The 26752-nt window shown below is 43.1% G+C and overlaps 1 protein-coding gene across 3 annotated transcripts in view; it reads right to left on the bottom strand.

The window, feature by feature from the left end:
• The window catches only part of KDM4B (lysine demethylase 4B), a 324593-nt gene that overhangs the window by 216188 nt on the left and 81653 nt on the right, over positions 1-26752 (bottom strand). For all 3 annotated transcript variants that reach the window (XM_070744575.1, XM_070744583.1, XM_070744593.1), the window contains one exon: positions 4277-4326. In XM_070744575.1, coding sequence (XP_070600676.1) covers positions 4277-4326 — 50 coding nt within the window. The remainder of the gene's footprint in view (positions 1-4276; positions 4327-26752) is intronic.

Raw genomic sequence — 26752 nt, 5'->3', positions numbered from 1 at the left:
CCAGGGGGGAGTTGGTTCCAGAGGGCCGGGGCCACCACAGAGAAGGCTCTTCCCACGGGCCCCGCCAAATGACATTGTTTAGTTGACAGGACCCGGAGAAGGCCCACTCTGTGGGACCTAACTGGTCACTGGGATTCGTGCAGCAGAAGGCGGTCCCTGAGATAATCTGGTGGTATTATTGGCCAACAAGTGAGAAAACCCCCATCCTGACTGCTGGCTCCTCCCACATGGAGAAAGATATAGTTCAGTGGTTCTGAGATCTTGTCCACACCCCAGGCAATTTCTTTTGGATATGATTTTTCTCCTATTGTTTACTGATTTATTTGCAAACTTCCTCACAAGCAAAGTCAACGGGGAAGCCCGATTCACTTAATAACTGTTGTGGTTAGCTCTGGCCAAGCTCCTGCCCCAAGGACTGTGGATGTGGGGGAGACATCCACATGCTGCAGGCCTGTTTTGCCCCCGGTGGAATCTGCTGATGAAGGCTCCTCTGACCAAGAAGACATGAGTGACAGGGAGGAGGAGAGTGGGGCAGACAGCTCAGAAGGAGATCAATTATCTAGCTCCTCCTTGGATTCAGAACAAGAGTTAATGATACAGCCACGCATGCGGAGAGCGATGCAAAGGCAACAACAACTGAGAGATTATTATCAGAGAAAATGAGGCCACCTGTGGTTGGGTGGGGCTGTGGTCATTAGTGAGGCTGCTATAAAGAGCAGCCTGTGGGTTTGGCCATTGTGGAGGATTATCTGATCTTTGTGTTTCGTGATTGCTTTACTGACTTTGACCTTTTGTGTGCTGATTTCCCCCCGCTTTGAAACTAAACCAGAGCAAAGTGTGTTTCAGTTTGTGAAAGAAGAAGGTCTTTGAATTGCCTCACAGCTGCAAGCTAAGTATCACAGAACTGATAAGGGACTTGTCCAAATTACCAGTTTGTTTGGAGACGAGGGCTCTTTGCTATACCAAAAGAGGGCTTCATTTAAGTGAATTTTCATTATAAAGAACATTGTTTTGAATTTTCAAACGTGTGTGTGTCTGAAATTTGTACCTGTGAATTTTTGGGAGGAGTCTACCAGAGAGTCCGACAGAACAATAACCATGTTGCTAACTTAACAACTGCAGTGGTTCACTTAATCACTGTGGTGAGACAGGTGGTAAAATGGGTCAAAACTGTCTCACTTAGCAATGGAAATGTTGGGCTCAATTGTGGTCGTAAGTCGAGGATTATCTGTACCCTCTTTTTCCCAAAATAAGACATCCCCTGATAATAAGCCCAATCAGGTTTTTGAGTGCATGGCAATAAGGCCAAGCGCTTATTTCAGGGTTCAAAAAAATATAAGACAGGGTCTTATTTTCGGGAAAACGTGGTAGCTGGTAGTGATTCTATTTAGCCCAAGCTGGAGTGATAGTCTTAAACATTGTAAATGGCCCTGGGCCTGATTACATAAAGAAGAAGCTTCCAATGAGGGTTATATTATAAAAATATGGCATAAGCTTTTTTAAGTGAGTCTTCTGCTATTTCTCCTTGGCACTCACTTTATCTTGATTATTTTGAAGAATAGAGAAGTCAGGTGTAATAGAACAGCTACTTACAGTTTTTTTTCTTAACGACAGTTAAGAAGGCAAAAGAGCAACAAGACAAAAATCTTTGCGTGACAGAGGAAAATTGAAACCTATTGAATTTAAGACAGATAAATTATTGTCCTTTTGATATTGAATTTATTGAATTTAAGACAGATAAATTATTGTCCTTTTGATAGAAGCATTTCACTCCTAAGTAAAATTTCCACAGGCAGAAATTCAGGACTGCTCGGAGTAAAAATACTGTGTATTAAATAGAAACATAGAAACATAGAAGACTGACGGCAGAAAAAGACCTCATGGTCCATCTAGTCTGCCCTTATACTATTTCCTGTATTTTATCTTAGGATGGATATATGTTTATCCCAGGCATGTTTAAATTCAGTTACTGTGGATTTACCAACCACGTCTGCTTTAAGTTTGTTCCAAGGATCTACTACTCTTTCAGTGAAATAATATTTTTTCACGTTGCTTTTGATCTTTCCCCCAACTAACTTCAGATTGTGTCCCCTTGTTCTTGTGTTCACTTTCCTATTAAAAACACTTCCCTCCTGGACCTTATTTAACCCTTTGACATATTTAAATGTTTCGATCATGTCCCCCCTTTTCCTTCTGTCCTCCAGACTATACAGATTGAGTTCATGAAGTCTTTCCTGATACGTTTTATGCTTAAGACCTTCCACCATTCTTGTAGCCCGTCTTTGGACACGTTCAATTTTGTCAATATCTTTTTGTAGGTGAGGTCTCCAGAACTGAACACAGTATTCCAAATGTGGTCTCACCAGCACTCTATATAGCGGGATCACAATCTCCCTCTTCCTGCTTGTTATACCTCTAGCTATGCAGCTAAGCATCCTACTTGCTTTTCCTACTGCCCGACCACACTGCTCACCCATTTTGAGACTGTCAGAAATCACTACCCCTAAATCCTTCTCTTCTGAAGTTTTTGCTAACACAGAACTGCCAATGCAATACTCAGATTGAGGATTCCTTTTCCCCAAGTGCATTATTTTACCTTTGGAAACATTAAACTGCAGTTTCCATTGCTCAGTGGTCTCCAAACCTTCTGGGCACCAAGGACTGGTTCTGTGGAGAAACTGTTTTCCATGGAATCGGCTTCATTTGCACGTGTGCAGTAGCATGTGAAACTACTGTATTCCCTCCACAGTCAGTGGAAAAATTGTTTTCCATAGACCAGGGAGAATGGTTGTAGGTGTTATCATATTGGCAGGATTAGCAAAATAGAAACATAGAAGACTGACGGCAGAAAAAGACCTCCTGGTCCATCTAGTCTGCCCTTATACTATTTCCTGCATTTTATCTTAGGATGGATCTATGTTTATCCCAGGCATGTTTAAATTCAGTTCCTGTGGATTTACCAACCACATCTGCTGGAAGTTTGTCCCAAGCATCTACTACTCTTTCAGTCAAATAATATTTTCTCATGTTGCTTCTGATCCTTCCCCCATCTATCCTCACTCAGATTGTGTCCCCTTGTTCTTGTGTTCACTTTCCTATTAAAAACACTTCCCTCCTGAACCTTATTTAACCCTTTATCATATTTAAATGTTTCGATCATGTCCCCCCCTTTTCCTTCTGTCCTCCAGACTCTACAGATTGAGTTCATGAAGTCTTTCCTGATACGTTTTATGCTTAAGACCTTCCACCGTTTTTATAGCCCGTCTTTGGACCTATTCAATTTTATCAATATCTTTATATAGGTGAGGTGATTGATTTCAACCAGTAGTTCTCAATGTTTTCTTCACCATGGAACCCCTTTAAATAGCTTTTGTGGCCACAGATCCCCCCCCCCCCGTCTTAACTCACAGGTCTTCAAACTGTCAACTTTAAGACTTGTGGACTTCAACTCCCAGAATTCTCCATTCCACAAGTCTTAAATTTGCCAATTTTGAAGACCTCTGTCTTAACTGAAGATTTAAATCATAACATTTCCTCAAGCCTTCGCAGACCCCCGCGTCGACATCGCATCCCTCCCCAAATCACAGATGGAAAAGCACTGCTTTAATCTAAAAGGCTTAGGAAATAGTAATAATAATAATTTATTGGATTTGTATGCCGCCCCTCTCTGCAGACTCGGGGCAGCTAACAACAATAATAAAAACAACATGTACAATCCAATAATAAAAAACAACTAAAAACCCCTATTATAAAACCAAACATACACACAAACATACCATGCATAACTTGTAATGGCCTAGGGGGAAGAGCTATCTCAACTCCCCCATGCCTGGCGGTATAAATGAGTCTTGAGTAGTTTACGAAAGACAGGGAGGGTGGGGGCAGTTCTAATCTCCAGGGGGAGTTGGTTCCAGAGGGCCGGGGCCGCCACAGAGAAGGCTCTTCCCCTGGGGCCCACCAAACAACATTGTTTAGTCGACGGGACCCAGAGAAGGTCAACTCTGTGGGACCTTACCGGTCGCTGGGATTTGTCCGGTAGCAGGCGGAAAGAAACATCAATGGCTAACCTTAGAAGATATGATGCATGAAACTGGTCACAGAACACCACAATGGATGCCCCTCATACAGAAGCGATCACAAATGTCATATACAGCTACACGCATGTTCTCAGCTTATGTAGCATCAAAACGTGTGTAACATTATTGATTTGTTTGCCCCAAATTTGTCCTTGAGCAGGCACAGAGCCAATCCCTTTTGATGTATGTAATAATCTTACCTTTGGCCAGTCTTTCCAGCCTCTTGCCGTGTTCTGGAGGTATAGCATACCTGGCAAAGGAAAGAAGAGCTCATCAGAAAAATTAAGCCTAGAATTTCTGCTCCCAAATTGATTCATTAGGAATCTGTTGGCATAATTTTTTTTCTTTGCCCTTCACAACCCAACATCCAGGAGTTTTGCCCAAAACATCAAAACATCTCCTCCTTTCTCTTAATCAGTATTTCAAACATGAATAACAGAGTTGGTATGGACCTTGGAGGTCTTCTAGCCCAAACCCCTGCCCAAGCAGGAACCCTAGATCATTTTACACAAATCCACTCTCTTCTTAACAATCTTTGGTGTTGGAGCATCCACAGTTCCTGGAGGCAAGTCATTCCACTGATTCTAACTGTTAGGAAACTTCTCCTTAGTTCTAGGTTGCTTCTCTCCTTGTTTAGTTTCCTCCCACTGCTTCTTAACCTGCCTTCGTGTGCTTTGGAGAATAGGCTGACCGCCCCTTCTTTGTGGCAGCTCCTGAGATATTGGAAGACAAGATCCTGCAATTATCTTAAACACAGCAGGATCATGGAAGGTTAAACTCTCGTTCGGAGCCCCACTTTCACAAACAAGGGACAAAGAGAGAGAAAAAGGTGGCTAAACTGTTATAGCATTGTGAAAAACATTCTGCCATTGAATATATCAGCTGAGAAAAGCCCGTTTCAGGGTAAAGGAAGTCCCCTTTGGGCACTCGAAAGTAAGGCCTGGGGCTCATTGACCACTCCCCTAGCCTATTTAAGGGATGATGACAAGGAACCAACATTCCTTTATATTCCTTCATGCCTTGAGACTCCAGAAACCTCTGGTTGGCTCTTGTTCTCTCTCTTGGCATTTTTCCTGCAAATTGCTTTTGGGCATTTTGCCAAGATTGCTGTTACCTACAAGACAGTTGACTCAGCCTTGAGTTATTGTTTTGTGGACTCACGCTGGCTGTTAATGAAGTTGAATTAAGAGCCAGTGTTCAGAAAAGACTGGCTTAAACTATTTGTGTTTGACGACTATTAAGAAATCTCATTAGTAGTCCTTAAATAGTAAAATAAGGTTTGTACAGACTTTGTGTATGCTGAATTCTTTGGGGGGAGGGGGCTACACAGCCAGAACATTGAGGACCAGTTGTAACTCCCATTCAGCAGAACTGTAACTTTGAATAGCCACTGAGCAAATGGTTATTACACAAGGCCTATCTGTGCACAATTTATTTATTTATTTATTTATTGGATTTGTATGCCGCCCCTCTCCGCAGACTTGGGGCTTTCCTTATTAAGCTCCTTGGAAGGGGGAGGGGGCTGGTTAGCTTTGGGCTCATTATTTTCTTGCAAGACTTTTCATTACCAAACCAGGTAACATCATCAGATACAATCAAGTTCAGAAAGCATCAAAAGCACCAGTCTCCTCCTCCTCCCTCTGCAAACCCCACTCACTTGTAGCACTGATTATGTTACATATCAGCTTAGTGGTGCTAGATGGATCAGTGCTAGAAGAGAGAGTGGGGTTTGCTCTGTTTATACTATACATATGACTTGTCCTGATGATGTTACATAAATGGGCAGTGAAACCTTGAAGCTTAGAAAGTACCACGGATGATCTTTTTTTCCCTCTCCTTCTCTCTTCCTCCTCTCCATCTCTTCTTCCCCTCCTCTTCTTCTCTCTTCCTCCTCCCTTTCCTTTTCTCCTCTCTTCCTCCTCTCCTTTTCTCTTCCTCCTCCTTCTCTCCTTCTCCCTTCCCTCCTCTTCCTCCTCCTGCTCTCTTTCTCTCTTCCTACTCCCTTTCCTTCTCTCCTCTCCCTCCTCCTCCCTTCCTCCTCTCCTTCTTTCTCCTCTCACTTTCTCTTCCTCCTCTATTTCCTTCTCTCCTTCTTCCTTCCTCCTCTTCCTCCACTCCTTCTCTTCTTCCTCCTCCTTTCATTTTCTCTTCCTCCTCTTTCCTTCTCTCCTCTCCCTCCTCCTCTTCCTCCTTTTCTCCTCCCTTTGCTTCTCTCCTTCTCCCTCCTCTTCCTCCTCTCATTTTCTCTTCCTCCTCTCATTTTCTCTTCCTCCTCCCTTTCCTTCTCTCCTTCTCCCTTCCTCTCCTTCTCTCTTCCTCCTCCTCTCTTCCTCTTTTAAATCCCACTCTCTTCTAGCACTGGTGACATTACCCAGTTGGGTCATGAAACATCTGCAAGAAATTCTCAGAGAACTCAGGGAGCACCAAGGGCCCCACAGTTCAACTTTGAGCTACAAATATTCTCTTCTATGGGTAAGTTCCTGGGTTTCCCATAGGAGAAGCCTCTTTCATTGACAGCTACAAAGACTCTTGAAAACAAAGATATATTTTTTTTAAAACCGCGATATATCCCAAACTTTCTAAAGATCAAAGTGATATTTTCCCTCTGAAATGATCAGCAAACTCAAGCTCTAATGTTAAGTGGGTGAGCCAGAAAGAAAATATGGACAGAAAAGGAGTGCTGGGACATTACCTATAACTTCTCTCTGTTTTACTTGTCTTGAATGTTAATTTTTTTAGAAGCCATAAAACAAATAAAACAATGAATAAATTAGTCCAGATCCAAGCGCTTCTTCCGGTGGATTAGCAAGAAACGAGCTATCCTATTTCTTCTGGGAATGTGTTGAAATTTTGGGGCGCATTCACTGTTCGAAGGCAGTCAACGATGAATGCCACTCTTTGGATTATGACCCTATTCTTTACTTAATTACCGCCTGTAATTGGGAGTTAGAAAGATAAGATTAATTGAATTGTGAGGCTGTTGAAGTTAATATTGTTGGAACGTGACTGCCCTGTTATCATAGTTTGCAGAAGTGCCTAACTGAATTCTAGAGAGAGGCCCCACAGAATTAGTATGGAGCGGCTTGGATAGGAAGTCAGAAAACTGCATTAATTGGGTTTAAAAATCAGGAAAGGGAGGGGGGGGGGAATTGCAATTTTGCCAGTCATGCTAAGAGCCATCAGCATACTCTTGCTCAGAAAGGGGGGGGGGAACACTTATTACTTTTTTCAAATTAAGAAAATAAAATGAACCGTGGAACCCTTGGTGCTCTCTGAGCTTGCCTGTTTTCTTCAAACATTTAATTACCCTAACTAGGTAACATCATCAGTGCTAAAAGGGAGTGGGGTTTGTGGTGGAGGAGGAAAGGTTCTTGGTGCTTTCTAAACTTCTTACAGACATCTCATTACCCAACTAGGTAACATCAGCAGTACTAGAAGGGAGTGGAGAGTGGGGAGGAGGAGGAGGAAGAGGAGGAGGAGGAGAAGGGAAAGAAGAACAAGAAATAATAATAATAATAACAGATGGGAGGCCGAACAAACAGCCTCGTGGTGCAACAAGAACAATCGTGAACTAAATACACTCAAAACTGTAGAAACGGTGGTAGATTTTAGGAGAAACTCTTCCATTTTACCATCTCTTACAATACTGGACAACACAACAGTGGAGACCTTCAAATTTCTAGGTTTACCTATAAAGCACTGGACAGCAGAACAACTAGGCACAAGGAACTTTCCCCCCAAATGCCATCACTCTGCTAAACCACTAATTTCCACAATACTGTCAAATTATCTACTAAGGCTACATTACTATTATTTTTCACATTCCTACTACTACCTGTCTCTTCCCACTTATAACTATAACCATGTTGCTTGTATCTTTATTTATTTATTTATTTATTTATTTATTTATTTATTTAATTGGATTACAATTTATATTGTTTTTATGGTTTTTGTTAGAACTCAGTCTATAACTGTTGGGTTGGCAATATATTAGCTGCATGTGTTGCAGACTGTCACAAGAGGGAGCTAGAGTTTATTTCTCTGAGCCACCCTCTCTGTTTCTCTTTGTGTGGCTACTCACTGTTAATGGCTACTCACTGTTAGGTTAGTTCTGCAATCTCTCTGTATTGTAGTTACGTATCTCAGCTAAAATGTGTTTAGACTTGATATTTTGGTTTGCTGATTATGACAAAGACAACTGGTAAGAAAGACTATGGACTTGGTAAATGTTTGGATTCTTATTCTGACTTATTATGTGCATAACTTTAGACTGTTTATAGGATGCTATTTCTCAAAGTAAATACAAATTAGTATATCTGTATGTGGCTGAGTAGTTATTCACAACTAATCTCAATCTAAACGTTTTTGTGTGTGAACATTCTTGCTAAACAAGGATTATTCTGCACATATATTAATAGTTTCCTAGTATGATTTTATTGCTTATTAGTATCCTACGACTATCATTAAGTGTTGTATCTTATGCTTCTTGATTTTTTTTTATTTTTTCTTTGTGTACACTGAGAGCATATACACCAAAGACAAATCCCTTGTGTGTCCAATCACACTTGGCCAATAAAGAATTCTATTCTACTCTATCTTGCCAAACACTAACTGAAGCATTTTGGCTCCTCTGCTCCGGAAGAGACAGCTACAACCAGCTGCTTCGGAGGGAAAAAGTCAAAATGTCAAGGAAGATCAAACTGTTCACTCATTAACCTCAAGGAGAGGTGTCAAAACAAGAGAGATGTTCAAATACCCAGAAATATTCTTTCTGCCAGTTTGTCTGAAATTCCCCCGTGTTTGGAGGGGAGAGGGAAACAGGGGGGCTTACAAAGGCAGCAGAGTTAACACATATATTTTCTCTTTTTTGTTAAAAGGAGGAGACACATAAAAATAATTATCAAACCTCCCAGCCTTATGTTGCTAAAAGCTTAAGGGAAATGGGCATTTGCAATTTTCCAAGAGAAAAAAAACAAATATTTAGATGTAATCTTGAAAAGGGAGAGCAAAGAATAGCTGCAGAACTTAGAAATTGGTGTTTAAACATGTGGATGCCCTGATGGAAATGGGGAAGACAGTGATATTATATGAACTGTGCTTATGCGCTAGAAAATCAGGATGTACATTTTTAGACAAAAACCAACTCCAGTAATTCCTGGTGAGTGTGAGGAACAGTCCATATGCTTTTCTTGGCAATAATGCAGACATAATTCTTTCTTTCTTTCTTTCTTTCTTTCTTTCTTTCTTTCTTCCTTCCTTCCTTCCTTCCTTCCTTCCTTCTTTTTTTCTACTCCTTTTTCTCTTCTTCATAATTTTTTTCTTTTTTTTTCTTTTCTTTCTTCTCCTCCGCTTCTCCTTCTCCTCCCCTTCCTATCTATCTACATACCGATCTTCCAGTAAAATCTAGATGTAGGAATATCTTGATTATGTCCTATCCAACTGCTAATAAGGCATATTTTCTTTTGGGGGAATTAGTAAAGTGTCCTATATGTTGCAAACTATCCATTTTTTAAAATATAAATTTGATTGCTGTTTTGACTGTGTTGCTGCTTCCAGAGTGTGAAGGGAGAAGTGGGTTGATCTGTTTTTACTACATGGTGGGTTTTTTAAATTCATCTCCTTTGCATGCCACCCCAATATGTTCTGAGGTAAGAGAGAGGGACTGGCCCAGTGGTGAAATCTACTTACTTTCTCTACTGGTTCAGAAACACACATTCTGCATGCTTGCTTTTTCACTCTCTGCGCATGCACAGAAGGTTTTGCACATTCATTCATTCATTCATTCATTCATTCATTCATTCATTCATTCATTCATTCATTCATTCATTGGATTTGTATGCCGCCCCTCTCCGAAGACATGCGCTAAGACTAAAAGAAAAAGAAAATGGTGATGTCCAGGCGAGTGGGTGAAGCCTCAGGACAAACGGGTAGCATTTCAACCCTGGAGTGGCCCAAAGTCACCTAGCCAGCTTTCATATCTAAGGCAGAACTAAAACTTTCTCCTGGTGATTGGCCCAAAGTCACCCTGTTGGCTTTCATTCATTCATTCATTCATTCATTCATTATTTAGATTTGTTTGCCGCCCCTCTCCGCAGACTCGGGGCGGCTCACAGCAAAACAAAACAATTCATCACAAATCTAAATTGAAGTTTAAAATATTTAAAAAACCCATTTGCTAAACAAACATACATACAAACATACCATTCATAAATTGTATATGCCCGGGGGAGGTGTCTCAGTTCCCCCATGCCTGACGACAAAGGTGGGTTTTAAGCAGCTTATAGAAGGCAAGGAGAGTAGGGGCAGTTCTAATCTCTGGGGGGAGTTGATTCCAGAGGGCCGGGGCCACCACAGAGAAGGCTCTTCCCCTGGGGCCCGCCAACCAACATTGTTTAGTTGACGGGACCCGGAGAAGGCCCACTCTGTGGGACCTAATCGGTCGCTGGGATTCGTGCGGCAGAAGGTGGTCTCGGAGATATTCTGGTCCAATGCCATGAAGGGCTTTAAAGGTCATAACCAACACTTTGAATTGTGACCGGAAACTGATCGGCAACCAACGCAGACTGCGGAGTGTTGGTGAAACATGGGCATACCTAGGCAAGCCCATGACTGCTCTCGCAGCTGCATTCTGCACGATCTGGAGTTTCCGACACTTTTCAAAGGTAGCCCCATGTAGAGAGCATTACAGTAGTCATGTCTAAAGCGGAACTAGAACTCAGTGTCTCCTGCTGATTGGCCCAAAGTCACCCTGTTGGCTTTCATTTCCAAGGTGGGACTAATACTTACTGTCTCCTGGAGACTGGCCCAAAGTCACCCTGTTGGCTTTCATGGTGAAGGCAGGACCTGAATTCACCATCTCCCACTTTGTAGCTCTAGACTAAACTGTCTCTTCTATATGTTTTTCCGAAATCCTCTTCTGAAACAGCAGTGGAGAGAATGTTAATAAAAATGTGAGGAGTCTTGCTTTCTAATGAAAGCAAAACTGATCACTGGGATTGATCAGTCATTTTAGTGGAGCAACTGCAATAAAGGGATATACTGGGGTTTTTTTCCCCCACAAGGAAGAACTCTCCTATTCATTTGAAGAAACTGAACTGTCTGCCTGCTTCAAATAAGATGCTTACTTAACCAGAGTTTTCCACTAAAAGAAATATTTTCTCAACACTTAAAAAAAAAGGTGTGGGGCGAAAAAAAAGAACACAAGCCTATGGTCCCTTTGAAGAATAAGTGAGTTTTTTTTGAAGCTACGTGAGTGGAGCCAGCCAAGATGTTAGACTTCTATCTATAACCGGTACCCATCTATTATCATTAATTCGCAGAGCTGGCTCTGGGCTGTTGTTGCTCCCGATCCAGTTTCTACCTTATCATTCCAGGGCAGCGGGTTTTTTTGTATTTAATCATTTGCCTAGTTGCCAGGAGCAACCGGAGACTCCACACAGGTGAGTGCACAAATAGCACACGTCAAGCATGCAGCAATTTCGCTCGCCTGCTTCTTATTCATAAAGAGAAACCCTCTCACATGAATAAATATCAAGGGTGGCTTTCTTTTTCAAAGTAGGGCTCTACAAATCTGGGGGGAGGGGGGGATCCACCCTCCGCTGAATAGCCCACCAAGGAAAAATGAGAGCGAGAGAAAAGGAACAAGCGACAAAAATTATTTCTATCTCTTTATTTAAAATACAGGCAAGTCCTCGACTTACAACAGCTCATTTAGTGACCGTTCAAAGTTACAATGGCCCTGGAAACAGTGACATACGACTGTTTTTCACACTTTGGTTGCCGATCAGTTTCCGGTCACAATTCAAAGTGTTGGTTATGACCTATAAAGCCCTTCATGGCACCGGACCAGAATATCTCCAGGACCACCTCCTGCTACACGAATCCCAGCGACCGGTTAGGTCCCACAGAGTTGGCTTTCTCCGGGTCCCGTCAACTAAACAATGTCATTTGGCGGGACCCAGGAGAAGAGCCTTCTCTGTGGCGGCCCCGACCCTCTGGAACCAGCTCCCTCCAGATATCAGAGTTGCCCCCACCCTCCTTGCCTTTCGCAAGCTCCTTAAAACCCACCTCTGTTGTCAGGCAAGGGGGAATTGAATTTTTTTTTTCTCCCTTCCCCCTAGGCTTATAGAATTTATACATGGTATGTTTGTTGGTATGATTGGTTTCTTAAATTGGGGTTTTTTAGATTACTTTTTAATATTAGATTTGTTACATTGTTTTTTATTGTTGTTAGCCGCCCCGAGTCTTCGGAGAGGGGCGGCACACAAATTTAAATAAACTAAACTAAACTAAACTAATTTAACGACCACTGCAGCATCCCCGTGGCCACTGAATCAAAATTTCAGTTGCTTGGCAACTGGCTCATGTTTACGAGATTTGTGGCGCCTTTACAGCCATGTTACTAGCTTAACAACTGCAGTGATTCACTTTGCAACTGTGGCAAGCTAGGTCAGTGATGGCAAACCTATGGCACGGGTGACACAGGTGGCTCGCAAAGCCATATCTGCTGGCACGCAAGCCGTTGCTGTAGCTCAGCTCCAGTGTGCATGTATGTGCCAGCCAGCTGATTTTTGGCTCGCACAGAAGCTCTGGAAGGGCGTTTTTGGCTTCGAGACAGCCTCCAGGGGGATGAGGGAGGGTGTTTTTACCCTCCTCCAGCTCCAGGGAAGCCTTTGGAGCCTGGTAGGGTGAAACATGAGCCTACTGGGCCCACCAGAAGTTGAGAAACAGGCCATTTCCAGCCTCCAAATGGCCTCCAGTGGGTAAGGGAAGCTGTTTTTGCCCTCCCCAGGCATTGAACTATGGGTGTGGGCATTCACGCATGTGCGATATTGCGCGCACATGCTCTTTCGGCACCTGAGGGGGGGAAAGGTTCGCCATCACTGAGCTAGGTCATAAAATGGAGCGAAACTCACTTCACCAATGTGGTGCTTAGCCACAGAAATTTTCAGTTGTGTTAGAATATTCATGACTGGGAGAGCCATGTTAACAAGGTTAGCCAATGAATAGGCACAGCAATTGAATCGGCCAATAGGAGCAAACCATTGAGTCTGTGCAGAGAACCGAAATTGAAATTTTAGCTTAAGGCTAGGTGTGGCTCTACTCTCCAGTCTCCATCCACTCTGTACTCTTCCACTCTGAACTCTGCTGAAATGAAACTAACTGTTCTTTGCTGCCTGTAACCGATTAAAGAATTCTAATTGTGTGTCAGTCGCCACCCAGAGTCTGCAAGCAAGCAAGCAAGCAAGCAAGCAAGCAAGCAAGCAAGCAAGCAAGCAAACAAACAAACAAACAAACAAACAAACAAATGGTCATGCGATCGCCATTTCTTAACTTTGCCGGCCGGGCTTCAAACAATAAAGCTAGGTTCGCTTTATTGGAAAGAATGATTCTCTTAACCACTGAAATAGTTAAGTTGCTTAACAACAGTGGCAAAAAGGTTGTAAAACTGGGCACAACTTACTCAATGGCCTTGCTTAGCAACAGGCTCAATTGTGTTATAAGTCGAGGACTAGCTGTACCCCCCTTACAATCTAATTTACTTTGTGTTGTGATTCCGTCTGAGGCCCCTCAGGGAACGGCTGATCCTCTGCCGGCTTCCTGCTCAGAGGGGGAGGATGAGGAACAGGAGGTTCAGGCAGACGGGGAGGAGGAATCTCAGGCTGAGGGAGAGGGAGGACAGCCAGAGTCCCCCGAGGGGGAGCTCTCCCCAGCAAGCAGCCTGGATTCCTTAGATGAAAATGCACAAGCAATAATCGATCTCCGGCAGAGAAGAGCAACACAACGAAGGGGACAATTAGCCAGGTACTTTCAGCACTAAAGAGGCAACAGCTGGGTTTGGGTGTGGTGCTCTCTGGAAAGGCTGAAAAGGCAGACCCACCCTTCCTGGCTCGTGGAGTATTATCTTTGGGAGTCCTGGGACCTGGCTGTGTCTTTGGCGTCTTGGAATTCTGGTTTGTGACTTTGAATACTGAAACCTTAGGGGGAAAAGGTGTGGGTCTTATTCTCTACAGTGGTGGGTGTGCCAGCAAGAAGTCTGCTGTATTGTCTGGCCGTCAGGATTCTGCTGTGAAGTCTCATAGCCTGCCTGTTGGGAAGAACAGGTTTTTCTCTGTGTTTATTTTTCAAACTATAAAGTGCCTTTGTTTTTACCAGCGTGTCTGGCTGTTTTTTCCAGTTGGTGTTGAAGTCTGGGGGCACCCAGACAGAACACTTTGTGACATATAATTTAATTCCTTCATTCATACATACGTCTTCTCTGTAGATATTCACCAAATAATCCATGATAGCAGAGAGGACAAAGATATCTGATGTTCTTGTGATTGTTTAATGTATTTAGCCATAAATGTATAGAGTGTATCTGGTGGCATTAAGGGGATGTGGTCTGCAGATGGGAATGTATGTCTACTTTTTAAAGCAAACAATCCCATCTCATTAGCCAAGAACCCAAATGAGGCAGAGTGAATGTTATATGGATGCAACAAAGACTAAAACCTGAAAATTAATGTATCAAATGTCAAATTGCATTTGACAAGAAAAACCTATTTTTTATACACTTCCTCTTCCTCTCCCTCCCTCCCTCCCCCTCTCTCGCTTTCTCTCTCTCTCCACAGAACTGGAGGAATTAACATTTCTCCAGCCATAGTCTTCTCTTCTCTTAGCAAACATTCTGTACATCTAAGACAGTGTTTTTGAAGCATTGTGCCACGACACACTAGTATGCCGCGGGACAGGGTCAGGTGTGTCGCGAAGCGAAGAGCTATTGTAACTTTGAACGGTCACTAAATGAACTGTTGTAAGTTGAGGACCACCTGTACTAGGCTGTTGCTCTGATAACCCATTTGCATCCTTTCATGGAACATTTTGGGATTTCAAAGGATAAGAGCCATAATTATACAATTTGCACTGTCAATGTAAATTATTCATCATTTTGATGAAAACAACTAGGGGAGGAAAGTGCCCCGAAGTGGAACAAGTATACAAGAGAAGCCAGTAATAATATATTTAAATATAAAAATTAGTTTTCAAATGTTGCAGGTCCACAAATCTATGTAAACTAATTAACACAGTTAATGAGCTGGGAAGATGAAAGCCGCAGTCCTTTATCTGCTAAGGCAGGGGTCTTCAAACTTGGCAACTTTAAGACTTGCGGACTTCAACTCCCAGAATTCTCCAGCTATGAAGATCTCTGGGCTAAGGAAAGGAGTCCTCAGCTTGGCTTTAATGACATATCTACCTTCTTTTAGTATTCGGAACCTGATTCGTTGATTCACAGCCTAAAAATTCACTCTCCTGTATAAAATGGAAGGACATTATAAAATCCTAGCCTTAGCAAAAAGCAGAAGCTTTAACCGTTGCTTTCCGGGGACCTCTTAATTGGACAGTCCCACAAGAAAAATACCTCTTATTCTTACTGAAGAGACTGCTATTAATAGTGCAATTTCTTTCTGGTGATGTTTATTCCCTTAGAATAGGGTGATGGATGTGAATAATTACCCAACTATAAAGGCAAGCAAATGTGTTATTTTCTATCACTCCACATCATCAAACAATAAAGTGTGAAACAGCATTTTTGAATACAATTTTCCTGTCTAACAGCTTAGAATTATTGCCAAGAACAATGAAAATAAATAACCAAAATGCCCGTTGAGTTTAAAATTAAACGACTGTGTCAAGAAAGAGGAAGACAGGCCAACCATCTCAGGATGCAAAGACTAAATCGTAAATCATATTTTTTTTTTAAAAAAAATGACAAGGCAGAAGTATCGGAAACGCAGCGCATCAGAGGCACAAGTGCTCAGCTCTATGGGGACCTTCTCTTCTATAGCCGCCCAGAGTCCCTGGGAGTTGGGCGGCATCAGCATCGGGTTGCTACCTGCTTTGCGCCACACTGCGCACTGGTAGCAAAAATTGAGCTGCAAGTGTAGCTCTGAGTTGCCGCTGGGCACACATGCATGCCACAGCGAGATTTTATTTATTTATGGATGTATGGATGGATGTATGGATGGATGGATGGATTGGATTTGTATGCCGCCTCTCTCCAAAGACTCGGGGCGGCTAACAACAATGAAAAGACAATGAAAAAAAAATCTAATATTAAAAATAATCTTTAAAAACCCAATTTAAAGAACCACTCATACATACAAGCATACCAAGTATAAATTCTATAAGCCTGGGGGAAGTGAAATTTCAATTCCCCCATGCCTGATGACAGAGGTGGGTTTTAAGCAGCTTGCGAAAGGCAAGGAGGGTGGGGGCAACTCTGATATCTGGGGGGAGCTGCTTCCAGAGGGTCGGGGCCGCCACAGAGAAGGCTCTTCTCCTGGGTCCCACCAAATGACATTGCTTAGTCGATGGAACCCGGAAAGGCCAACTCTGTGGGACCTAACCGGTCGCTGGGATTCGTGCGGCAGAAGGCGGTCCCGGAGATATTCTGGTCCGATGCCATGAAGGGCTTTATAGGTCATAACCAACACTGGGTCACAGGCATGCACGTACGTGTCCCAGTGAGATTTTGCTTCTGCGCATGCGCAGGAAGCAAAATCTTGTAAGGGGATGCACGGACGAGAGACATTTCAGCAATTTTTTGCTTCCCCACATGAGTGGAAGGAAAAAAATTACCGAAATCTCTCTCTCACGCGCATCCTCTCACAAGATCTTGCTGCATGCGCAGAAGCAAAATCTCGCAGGGCCACGCACGTGCATGCCTGTGACCCGAAGCTACGCATGCATCACACCAGTAGCTGCAGTAAGTAGCAAGCCCCACCTGGACGGCATATACATTTAATTAATACATAAATTTAATAAGTAAATACAGTAACATAGAAACATAGAAGTCTGACAGCAGAAAAAGACCTCATGGTCCCTCTAGTCTGCCCTTAGTACTGTTTCCTGTATTTTATCTTAGGATGGATATATGTTTATCCCAGGCATGTTTAAATTCAGTTACTGTGGATTTATCTACCACGTCTGCTGGAAGTTTGTTCCAAGGATCTACTACTCTTTCAGTCAAATAATATTTTCTCATGTTGCTTTTGATCTTTCCCCCAACTAACTTCAGATTGTGTCCCCTTGTTCTTGTGTTCACTTTCCTATTAAAAACACTTCCCTCCTGGACCTTATTTAAACCTTTAATATATTTAAATGTTTCGATCATGTCCCCCCTTTTCCTTCTGTCCTCCAGACTATACAGATTGAGTTCATTAAGTCTTTCCTGATACGTTTTATGCTTAAGACCTTCCACCATTCTTGTAGCCCGTCTTTGGACACGTTCAATTTTGTCCATATCTTTTTGTAGGTGAGGTCTCCAGAACTGAACACAGTATTCCAAATGTGGTCTCACCAGCACTCTATATAGCGGGATCACAATCTCCCTCTTCCTGCTTGTTATACCTGTAGCTATGCAGCCAAGAATCCTACTTGCTTTCCCTACCGCCTGACTGCACTGTTCACCCATTTTGAGACTGTCAGAAATCACGACCCCTAAATCCTTTTCTTCTGAAGTATTTGCTAACACAGAACTGCCAATACAATACAGTGATACCTCATCTTACGAACCCCTCTTCATACGAACTTTTCGTGATACGAACCAGGTGCTTAAGATTTTTTTGCCTCTTCTTCCAAACTATTTTCACCTTATGAACCCGAGCCGCCATCGCTGGGATGCCCCGCCTCCGGACTTCCATTGCCAGCCGAAGCGCTGGGATTCCCCTGAAGCTCCCCTCACTGGGATTCAAAGCAGCACCGGCAAAAATGAAGTGTTGGCAACGGAAGTCCGGAGGTGGGGTTTCCCAGCGGCAGAAGGCAAAAGGGATGACTTTTGGGGTGGGGTTGCACGCATTATTTGCTTTTACATTTATTCCTATGGGGAAAATTGCTTCGTCTTATGAACTTTTCATCTTACGAACCTCGTCACAGAACAAATTAAGTTCATAAGACGAGCTATCCCTGTATATCCAAAAAAAAGCTCTTGTTTTCAAGCACTGAAACCACTAAAATGCTATTTTCAGAACACAATAAACCCCAGACAATTTTCTGTTCTCTCTGGTTGTAATCCCTATTGAAGGGAATGATGCCTATTCAGGAGATCAGATGTGGCTCAGGGTTGAATTGGGGGGAAGGGGGGGGGAGGACTGTGGGGTTCTGGGTGCTCTCTGAGCAGCTTTTCTGGCAGACGTTTCACAGCCCAACTAGGAAACATTATCAGTCTACAAGGGAGCCAGTTTTCTGGCATTGATGATGTTACCTAGTTAGGTAATGAAGCTTCTACCAAGTTCAGAGAGCACCAAGGACCCCAACATCAATCAGGGGTGGGCTTCAAATATTTTAGCAAGGGGCTCTCTACCTGGTGGCTGGATGGGCATGGCCATGGTGGGCGTGGCCATGGTGGGCGTGGCCTGGTCAGCCTCCTGCACCATGATGGGCAGGTGTTTTTGATCTCCTTGAGCTCTGAAGGCTTTCTGTGAGCCTCCAAGATGGTGAAAAATGCCTCCTCAGTCTCCAGAAACTGGTTGGCCTGTTTTTCGCACTCCCCCGAGCCTGCATCCAAAACGGGCTGCGTGGGGACTCCTGGGAAAGGAGAGGTGGGCGGGGTCAGCTAGGAGTGGATTTGGGGGAGAGGGCTTTCTCCAAACTGCACAGAATCTTAACTACTTTATTTATTTATTTATTTATTTATTTATTTATTTATTTATTTATTTATTTATTTATCATTCATTCATTCATGCATTCATTCATTCATTCAATTTTTATGCCGCCCTTCTCCTTAGACTCAGGGCGGCTTACAACATGTTAGCAATAGCACTTTTTAACAGAGCCAGGCTATTGCCCCCACAATCCGGGTCCTCATTTGACCCACATCGGAAGGATGGGAGGCTGAGTCAACCTTGAGCCGGTGATGAGATTTGAACCGCTGACGTACAGATCTACAGTCAGCTTCAGTGGCCTGCAGTACAGCACTCTACCCACTGCGCCACCCCGGCTCATTTCTCCCAAACCCCAAACCCCCAGCAATCCAGCCCTGCACAATCCTCCTCCTCCTCTCCACACACCTCCCTCCTTCTAGCACTGATGATGTTACTTAGTTTGGTAGCAAAACCTCTGCAAGAGAGCAACCAAGCTCAGAGTGCGCCAAGCACCCCACTGTACTCCCTATTCAAACTTAATTGCTCCCCCCCCAATTCTTTCAATGTTTACTTCCATGACGACATTTTCCAGGGCATAGCAGAAACACCTAAAGAAAATGGATCCATATTAAATCCCCAATAAACAAGATAAAGAAGCAAAATGGTGTGTAAAATGGCTAAAGAAGTCAACATGGACTGGCCTACTTACTTTAAAACAAAACAAAACTGGATGCCTATTTTGACAAATAAGTCATCGTTTTTTCTAGGTGTGGTCTGTTTGCCTTTGGCTTTAAACGAAGGATAATGGAAATGAGCCCAATCAACCAAAAAATTTAGGAAATACTGAAACAGCTGTTCATGTGATTTCGGATTGGTTGCAGAGACCTCACATTGCTCCACCGTGCTCATCTCCCATTGCTGAGTTTTTCTTAGAGAAATTCAAAATCCGACAATTCTACAGCGATGAGCACACTTTTGTCCCCTCTTTTCTCTTTTTATTGCCAGCATTACTCCCGGCTTCAAGGCGACCGCATAGTAGTTAACTAGGATTACTCAACCTCGTCCTGACCTTCTTCTAGCAAAATACAAATACCAAGAGCAAAGGGGGCGACTTGGAAGCCTCTGCAAATGTCACCTCCATCCAACTTATGTTGGAAAGTGAAAAATTAATTTCACAGTGTCTGCACAAGGTTTGGGAAAGAGGCCCTATGTAGCATTTAACATTCTATAATTACTGAAAAGGGGGACAGCACCCCAGGGAGTAAACAATGGCCCATTTAAATCAGTTGAGGGGCACCCGTTTGTCCATTTCTCTCGGTCCCTATCTACACAGTATCTATCATCTCTATTCTATTCTGCATTCTATCTATTCTACTTTATTATTCATTCCAATATTCTATTCTATTCTATTCTATTCACAAACCTATCCATTTCTTCCTCTCCTCACAAACTTGTTATATTCCCAACCATAAAAACCTTATAAGAAATATGATGCAGGACAGAAATATCTTTTCTAAACGAGCTGTTGCCAAAACTACAAGAATCGTTAATCCATTTATCTGAGCCAACAGGTTTTTGTGAGAATTTTACATATTTTGTTCCAGAAGAGGAAATTTAATAAGTTTGCCCTGGGGGGGGGGGGGAGGGAGGGAGGGAGGGAGGGAGGGAGGGTGGGAGGGAGGGAGGGAGGAAGGAAGGAAGGAAGGAAGGAAGGAAGGAAGGAAGGAAGGAAGGAAGGAAGGAAGGAAGGAAGGAAGGAAGGAAGGAAGGAAGGAAGGAAGGAAGGAAGGAAGGAAGGAAGGACATCATGTTATCAACTGCTGAATGCTTATCAGACAAAACCTTACAAGCATAGAAAAAGTAATATCTCATTCTTGTCCCTCCACAGGATATATTTTTAAACTACCTCCTGAATCCAACACTTTCATTAAAAAAAAAAAATCTAGGCATGTTTTGAAAAGAGAAGACGGAATGCCAGCCTTCTTTAAATGTTTGAAATGATGGAGGAGACTCCTGTTCTAGAGGGCAAGAGACAGATAATGGATTTAAGTCACAGGAAGACAGAACCCAACTACAGTAAGTGTTAAGTGGGGGGGGAGTAACATTAAGACCCAATGAGTAGCAAAAGCAATTACTTAAAAGCGATGCTCTCCCCTTCACTGGAGATGTTCAGCTGGAGGATGCTTTAAGTTGGATTCTTGCGTAAAACAGGTGGCTGAATCTGATAATCTATGTCGCTATTTCCAACTTCATGCTCCCCCGATTCAGAGGAAGAAAAGAGGCAACTGGACTCTAGGAACCACTAACCACTACAAAGAATAAGTAGACTTTCTAAATTTTCAGTTCCCATTAATATATGATAAGGCCACACTTGGAATCCTGCATCCAGTTTTGGTCGCCTTAATATAAAAGAGATGTTGAGACTCTGGAAAGAGTGCAGAGAAGAGCAACAAAGGATTAGGGGCCTGGAGGCTAAAACATATGAAGGACGGTTGAAGGAACTGGGTCTGTCATTTTAATGAAAAAAAGGACCAGAGGAGACATGATAGCCCTGATCCAATATTTATGGGGTTGGCACAAAGAAGAGGGAGTCAAACTATTCTTCAAAGCATTTGAAGGCTTGAGTCCCCTGGGAATGGGCAGCATACAAATGAAAGAGAGAGAGAGAGAGAGACAGACAGACAGAGACAGAGAGAGAAAGAGAGACAGAGAGAGAAAGAAGGAAAGGAAGGAAGGAAAGGAAAGGCAGGCAGGCAGGCAGGCAGGCAGGCAGGCAGGCAGGCAGGCAGGCAGGCAGGAAGGAAGGAAGGAAGGAAGGAAGGAAGGAAGGAAGGAAGGAAGGAAGGAAGGAAGGAAGCAGCAATGGATGAAAACTAATCAAGGAGAAAAGCAATCTAGAACAAAGGAGAGATTTTCAAACAGTGAGGACAATTAACCAGTGGAACCGATTGACTCCAGAAGGTGTGAGTGCAGCAACAATGTAGGTATTTTAGAAGAATGTACAGCCATTTGTCTGAAATGATGAAAATGTCAAGCCTCCAACTAATATGTCCCCAAAATTCAAGTCCAAGGCATCCATATTCTTTTTCAAAACCATTAATTAGGAACACATAAATTGGCAAGGATCTGGTGTAATTCCAACTTTGAACCGGATCTGGAATTGCACCCAATAAAAGCCAAAGTTTTCGCAGCCCGATGACTCCAAATTCCTGCTTGAGCAAGGGGTTGGACTAGAAAACCTCAGAGGTCCCAACTCTGTTGTTCTGTTGTACAGTGATACCTTGTCTTAAAACTTAATTGGTTCCGGGACCATGTTCTTAAGGTGAAAAGTTTGTAAGACGAAACAATGTTTCCCATAGGAATCAATGGAAAAGTGATTAATGCGTGCAAGCCCAAAATTTACCCCTTTTGCCAGCCGAAGTGTCCATTTTTGTGCTGCTGGGATTCTCCTGAGGTTCCCCTCCATGGGAAACCCCACCTCCAAACTTCTGTTGCCAGCGAAGCGCCCGTTTTTGCGCTGCTGGGATTCCCCTGCAGCATCACAAAAACATGGAAGTCTGAAGGTGGGGTTTCCCATGGAGGGGAGCCTCAGGGGAATCCCAGCAGTGCAAAAATGGGTGCTTTGCTGGCAACGGAAGTCCAGAGGCGGGGCATCCCAGCGGCGGCAGTGGGTTTGTAAGGTGAAAATAGTTTGTAAGAAGAGGCAAAAAAATCTTAAACCCCGGGTTTGTATCTCGAAAAGTTTGTATGACGAGGCGTTTGTAAGACGAGGTATCACTGTATTTGTAAAAAATTAAATGTATAATAACAAGGGAAAAGGGGGAGGGTGAGACCCTAAAATGGCAGCTTTGTGGAGCAGCTGTTCCTGTCCTGTGCCAGCTGGTATACGATGCAAACGGCCCCTTTCGCTTGGCACCAAACAGCTAAGAGTCCTGCCACTGTGTGAATAATGGGTAAAGGCTTGTGTGTGTTAATTCTCTGTACCACAATGAGGCTGCTTTTTGCACCCTCGGCTCAGGATGTGTTTCGAAGCTCATTTATGAATAGATTCTGTATCTGAAGAAAAAGGCCTAGTGCAGAATACATTTTTGCTAATATGCCAGAGTTGGGCCTTTTCTCTTAACATCACTGTGCAAACAGAACGGAGTGAGGCAGCTTTAAAATGTTTACGGTGGTGTCAATGCGCATAAAATTATTTCCCTAATCCAAATAACTACAAAACAGGGTTGTGCAGGTGAGGAAGCTAGCCTGAGATATACATTCATATTTAGTGCTAGCCCAAATTCTGCATTTCTTAAGCCTTGACCTATGCCCCACATATATAGTTATGCTTGACATTTAGAGCAGTGTTTCCCAACCTTGGCAACTTGAAGATATTTGGACTTTAACTCCCAGAATTCCCAAGCCAGCGGATGCTGGCTGTGGAATTCTGGGAGTTGAAGTCCAAATATCTTCAAGTTGCCAAGGTTGGGAAACACTGATTTAGAGTACAAAAGTACATTTTATAATCTATGCCTTGCATCCGGTAGAACATGGCTGTGCTACAGGAAAAGGACATGGCTTTGATGGTGTATAGATAGATCTGCCACCTGCTCTCAAGGCACCATAGCTTCATGCATGAACCCACATACTAACCGCAAGTTCCTTTTTGTTTCTGCATCTTCTACATTGTATAACCCTTTTTTTAACTTTCTGTATAAGGAAACGTTGACAACTAGTATCTGATTGGCTGATATTGTGTGTGTTTTTGTACTCCTTTGGAAATGTATAAAGAGCCCCGAAAAACAATCCACACTGTTCAGACATTGCTTTTATATCTTCTGAATCTGATGCATGCATCAAATAAACCTGAGTTATGCAATCTCCTTGTGGTGTCCATTCCCTTGACTAGCAACTGAGTTTTGCCGCAACACAGGGGAAACGACATGATGCACACAACATTTCGACAAGAAAAGTGTGCTATCAGTGGTCCAGTGCCACCCAGCCAGATTCATCTAGGCTCTGTGTCGCTAGAGGCGAAAAATGTATAGTAAAGCTACTATTTTAGCCATCTTTTTTTATAATCTTCTTCTCATAAATCAGATACAGGTAGCCCTCAACTTCTCTCACTGCCAACCCCCATTCAGTAAAAGACCTTGGAATACTAGTATCGAATGACCTAAGTGCTAAAGCCCACTGCAACAATATCGCCAAAAAAGCTTCTAGAGTTGTTAACCTGATCCTACGCAGCTTCTGCTCAGGCAATCTCACACTACTCACAAGAGCCTACAAAACTTTTGCCAGACCCATCCTAGACTACTGCTCAACTGTCTGGAACCCATACCACATCTCAGACATCAACACCCTTGAAAATGTCCAAAGATATTTCACCAGAAGAGCCCTTCACTCCTCCACTCGAAACAGAATATCCTACGAGAATAGACTAACAATCCTGGACCTAGAAAGCCTAGAACTACGGCGCCTAAAACACGATTTGAGTATTGCCCACAAGATCATATACTGCAACGTCCTACCGGTCAATGACTACTTCAGCTTCAACCGCAACAACACAAGAGCACGCAACAGATTCAAACTTAATACGAACTGCTCCAAACTTGACTGTAAAAAATATGATTTCAACAATCGAGTTATCGAAGCGTGGAACTCATTGCCAGACTCAATTGTGTCAACCCCTAACCCCCAACATTTCTCCCGTAGACTCTCCACGATTGACCTCTCCAGGTTCCTAAGAGGCCAGTAAGGGGCGTACATAAGTGCACTGGTGTGCCTTTCGTCCCTGTCCAATTATCTTTCCTTTCTCTCACTTATCATATATATTTTCTTTCTTTCAGATATCCTCTCCTCTAAGTTCACTTTACCATTATATATATATTACTACATGTCTATTTTTCTTCCTATGTATTTGTGTATTGGACAAATAAATAAATAAATAAATAAATAAACTTACAACAATTCATTTAGTGACCATTCAAAGTTACAATGGCACTGAGAAAAAGGGACTTATGACCACTTTTCACACTTATGACCGCTGCAGCATCTTCATAGTCCCGTGATTCACATTTGGTTGCTGGACAATTAGTTCGTATTTATGACAGTCACCATGTCCGTGGGGTCACATGCAGGGGGGAAATCCAGCAGGTTCTGACAGGTTCTGGAGAACCGGTAGCAGAAATTTTGATAGTTTGGAGAACCAGCAAATACCACTTCTGGCTGACTCCAGAGTTGGGTTTGAATGGAGATTTTGCAGTATCCTTCCCCTGCCACGCCCACCAAGCCACGCCCACAGAGCCAGCAGTAAAAAAAATGTGAATTTCACCACATAGAAACATAGAAGGATGGCAGAAAAAGACCTCATGGTCCATCTAGTCTGCCCTTATACTATTTCCTATACTTTATCTTAAAATGGATCTATGTTTATCCCAGGCATGTTTAAATTCAGTTACTGTGGATTTACCAACCACGTCTGCTGGAAGTTTGTTGCAAGGATCTACTACTCTTTCAGTGAAATAATATTTTCTCACGTTGCTTTTGATCTTTCCCCCAACTAACTTCAGATGGTGTCCCCTTGTTCTTGTGTTCATTTTCCTATTAAAAACATTAAGTTCATTAAGTCTTTCCTGATAGGTTTTATGCTTAAGACCTTCCACCACTGGTCACTGGTCCCCTCTTTGCAACTTTCTGACAAGCAAAGTCCATGGGGGAAGACAGATGCACCTAGCACCTGTGTCACTAACTGCAGCGATTCACTGAACAACGGTGACCAGAAAAGTCGTAAAATGGGATGAAACTCAACAAACGTCTCCATTAGCAATGGAAATTTTGGCTCAACTATGGTGGTAAGTTGAGGACTACCTGTAATTGATCTCCAGCCTTTCCTTAAACGTCAACTGTGTGGGCTTAGAGCAATCCGACTAACTTTTTGTGACTCCTGTCCTTCTTGACAGCCCTGCGTTCAATTTCTCCTTGCTTCTAAAGGGGGAGGATTGTTTCAATGAACCGCAGCCATGCACAAAACGGAGCCTCGGGTCATGTGCAGACATTCCTGCAAATCTTCTGAAACAAGGTGTCACATTCTTTCTGCGTCATCAAGTAGAGCACAGCAAACCCAACAGAAAATAGTAGGAAACTCTCAACTGTGCCATAGTAAGTTAAGTCTTTCCAGTGAAATCCCAAAGGGGCTTTTTTTTTTTTCAAGAGGCACCTGGGCTTTCTGGTTTTCCTTTAAAGATGTTTTGCTTCTCATCCAAGAAGCTTCTTCAGCTCATGAAAGTCCAGGTGCCGCCATCCCAAATTGTATAGGAAAAAAGTCTGAGGACACATCTCAAAGGATGAAAATGACCAGCTGTCTGCAAGGAATATAAACCCTTCCATTCCCCTCCATCCAGTCAGAGCTGAAGAAGCTTCTTGGATGAGAAGCAAAAGGTCTTCAAAAGAAGTCCAGTTGCCTCCTGAAAAAAAAGCACCTTTGGGATAACCATGACCTGGAGAACTGAGAGTCTCCTTCAACAGTTTCCCGTGAAGGGGGGGGGGTGATATAATTTAAATAGAAGTTTGTGTCACACCTCTCCCTCTCCAAAAAGGTTTTTAAAGCTCCAAAGCTGCACAATTTAAGAACAGAAGAACCTAGGAAGAGCCCTGCTGAATCAGGCCAAAGCCCTTCGAGTCCAGCATTCTGTGGCCCACAGTGGCCCACCAATTGTCCATGGGGATCTTGAGCAGAAAGAGAAGGCAAGACCCTCCCTTTCCCCTGACCCCCAACAAATGGGACCCAAGGGAACCCTGCCGGCCTCAACCAACAAAGAGGCAGCACTTGGACATCCGTTTCAATAACCACCAATCATACACTTGGCATCCACGAATCTGTCTAATCCTGCCTTGAAGCTGTCCAGGCTGACAGCTGTCACGACCTCTTCTGGAAGGGAATCCCATCAACCAACAACCCTCTATAACCATAAACACCCCCCACCCCACCCCCGTTCTGTCGAGCTCTCTGGTAGAATCCTCCCAAAAATTCACAGGTACAAATTTCAAACACACACACACGTTTGAAAA

This window comes from Erythrolamprus reginae, chromosome 1 (genome assembly GCF_031021105.1).
Source record: "Erythrolamprus reginae isolate rEryReg1 chromosome 1, rEryReg1.hap1, whole genome shotgun sequence".
Classification (NCBI taxonomy): Eukaryota; Metazoa; Chordata; class Lepidosauria; order Squamata; family Dipsadidae; genus Erythrolamprus; species Erythrolamprus reginae.
The sequence above is the reverse complement of the archived record's forward strand: the minus strand, read 5'-3'. Positions and strand labels throughout refer to the sequence as shown.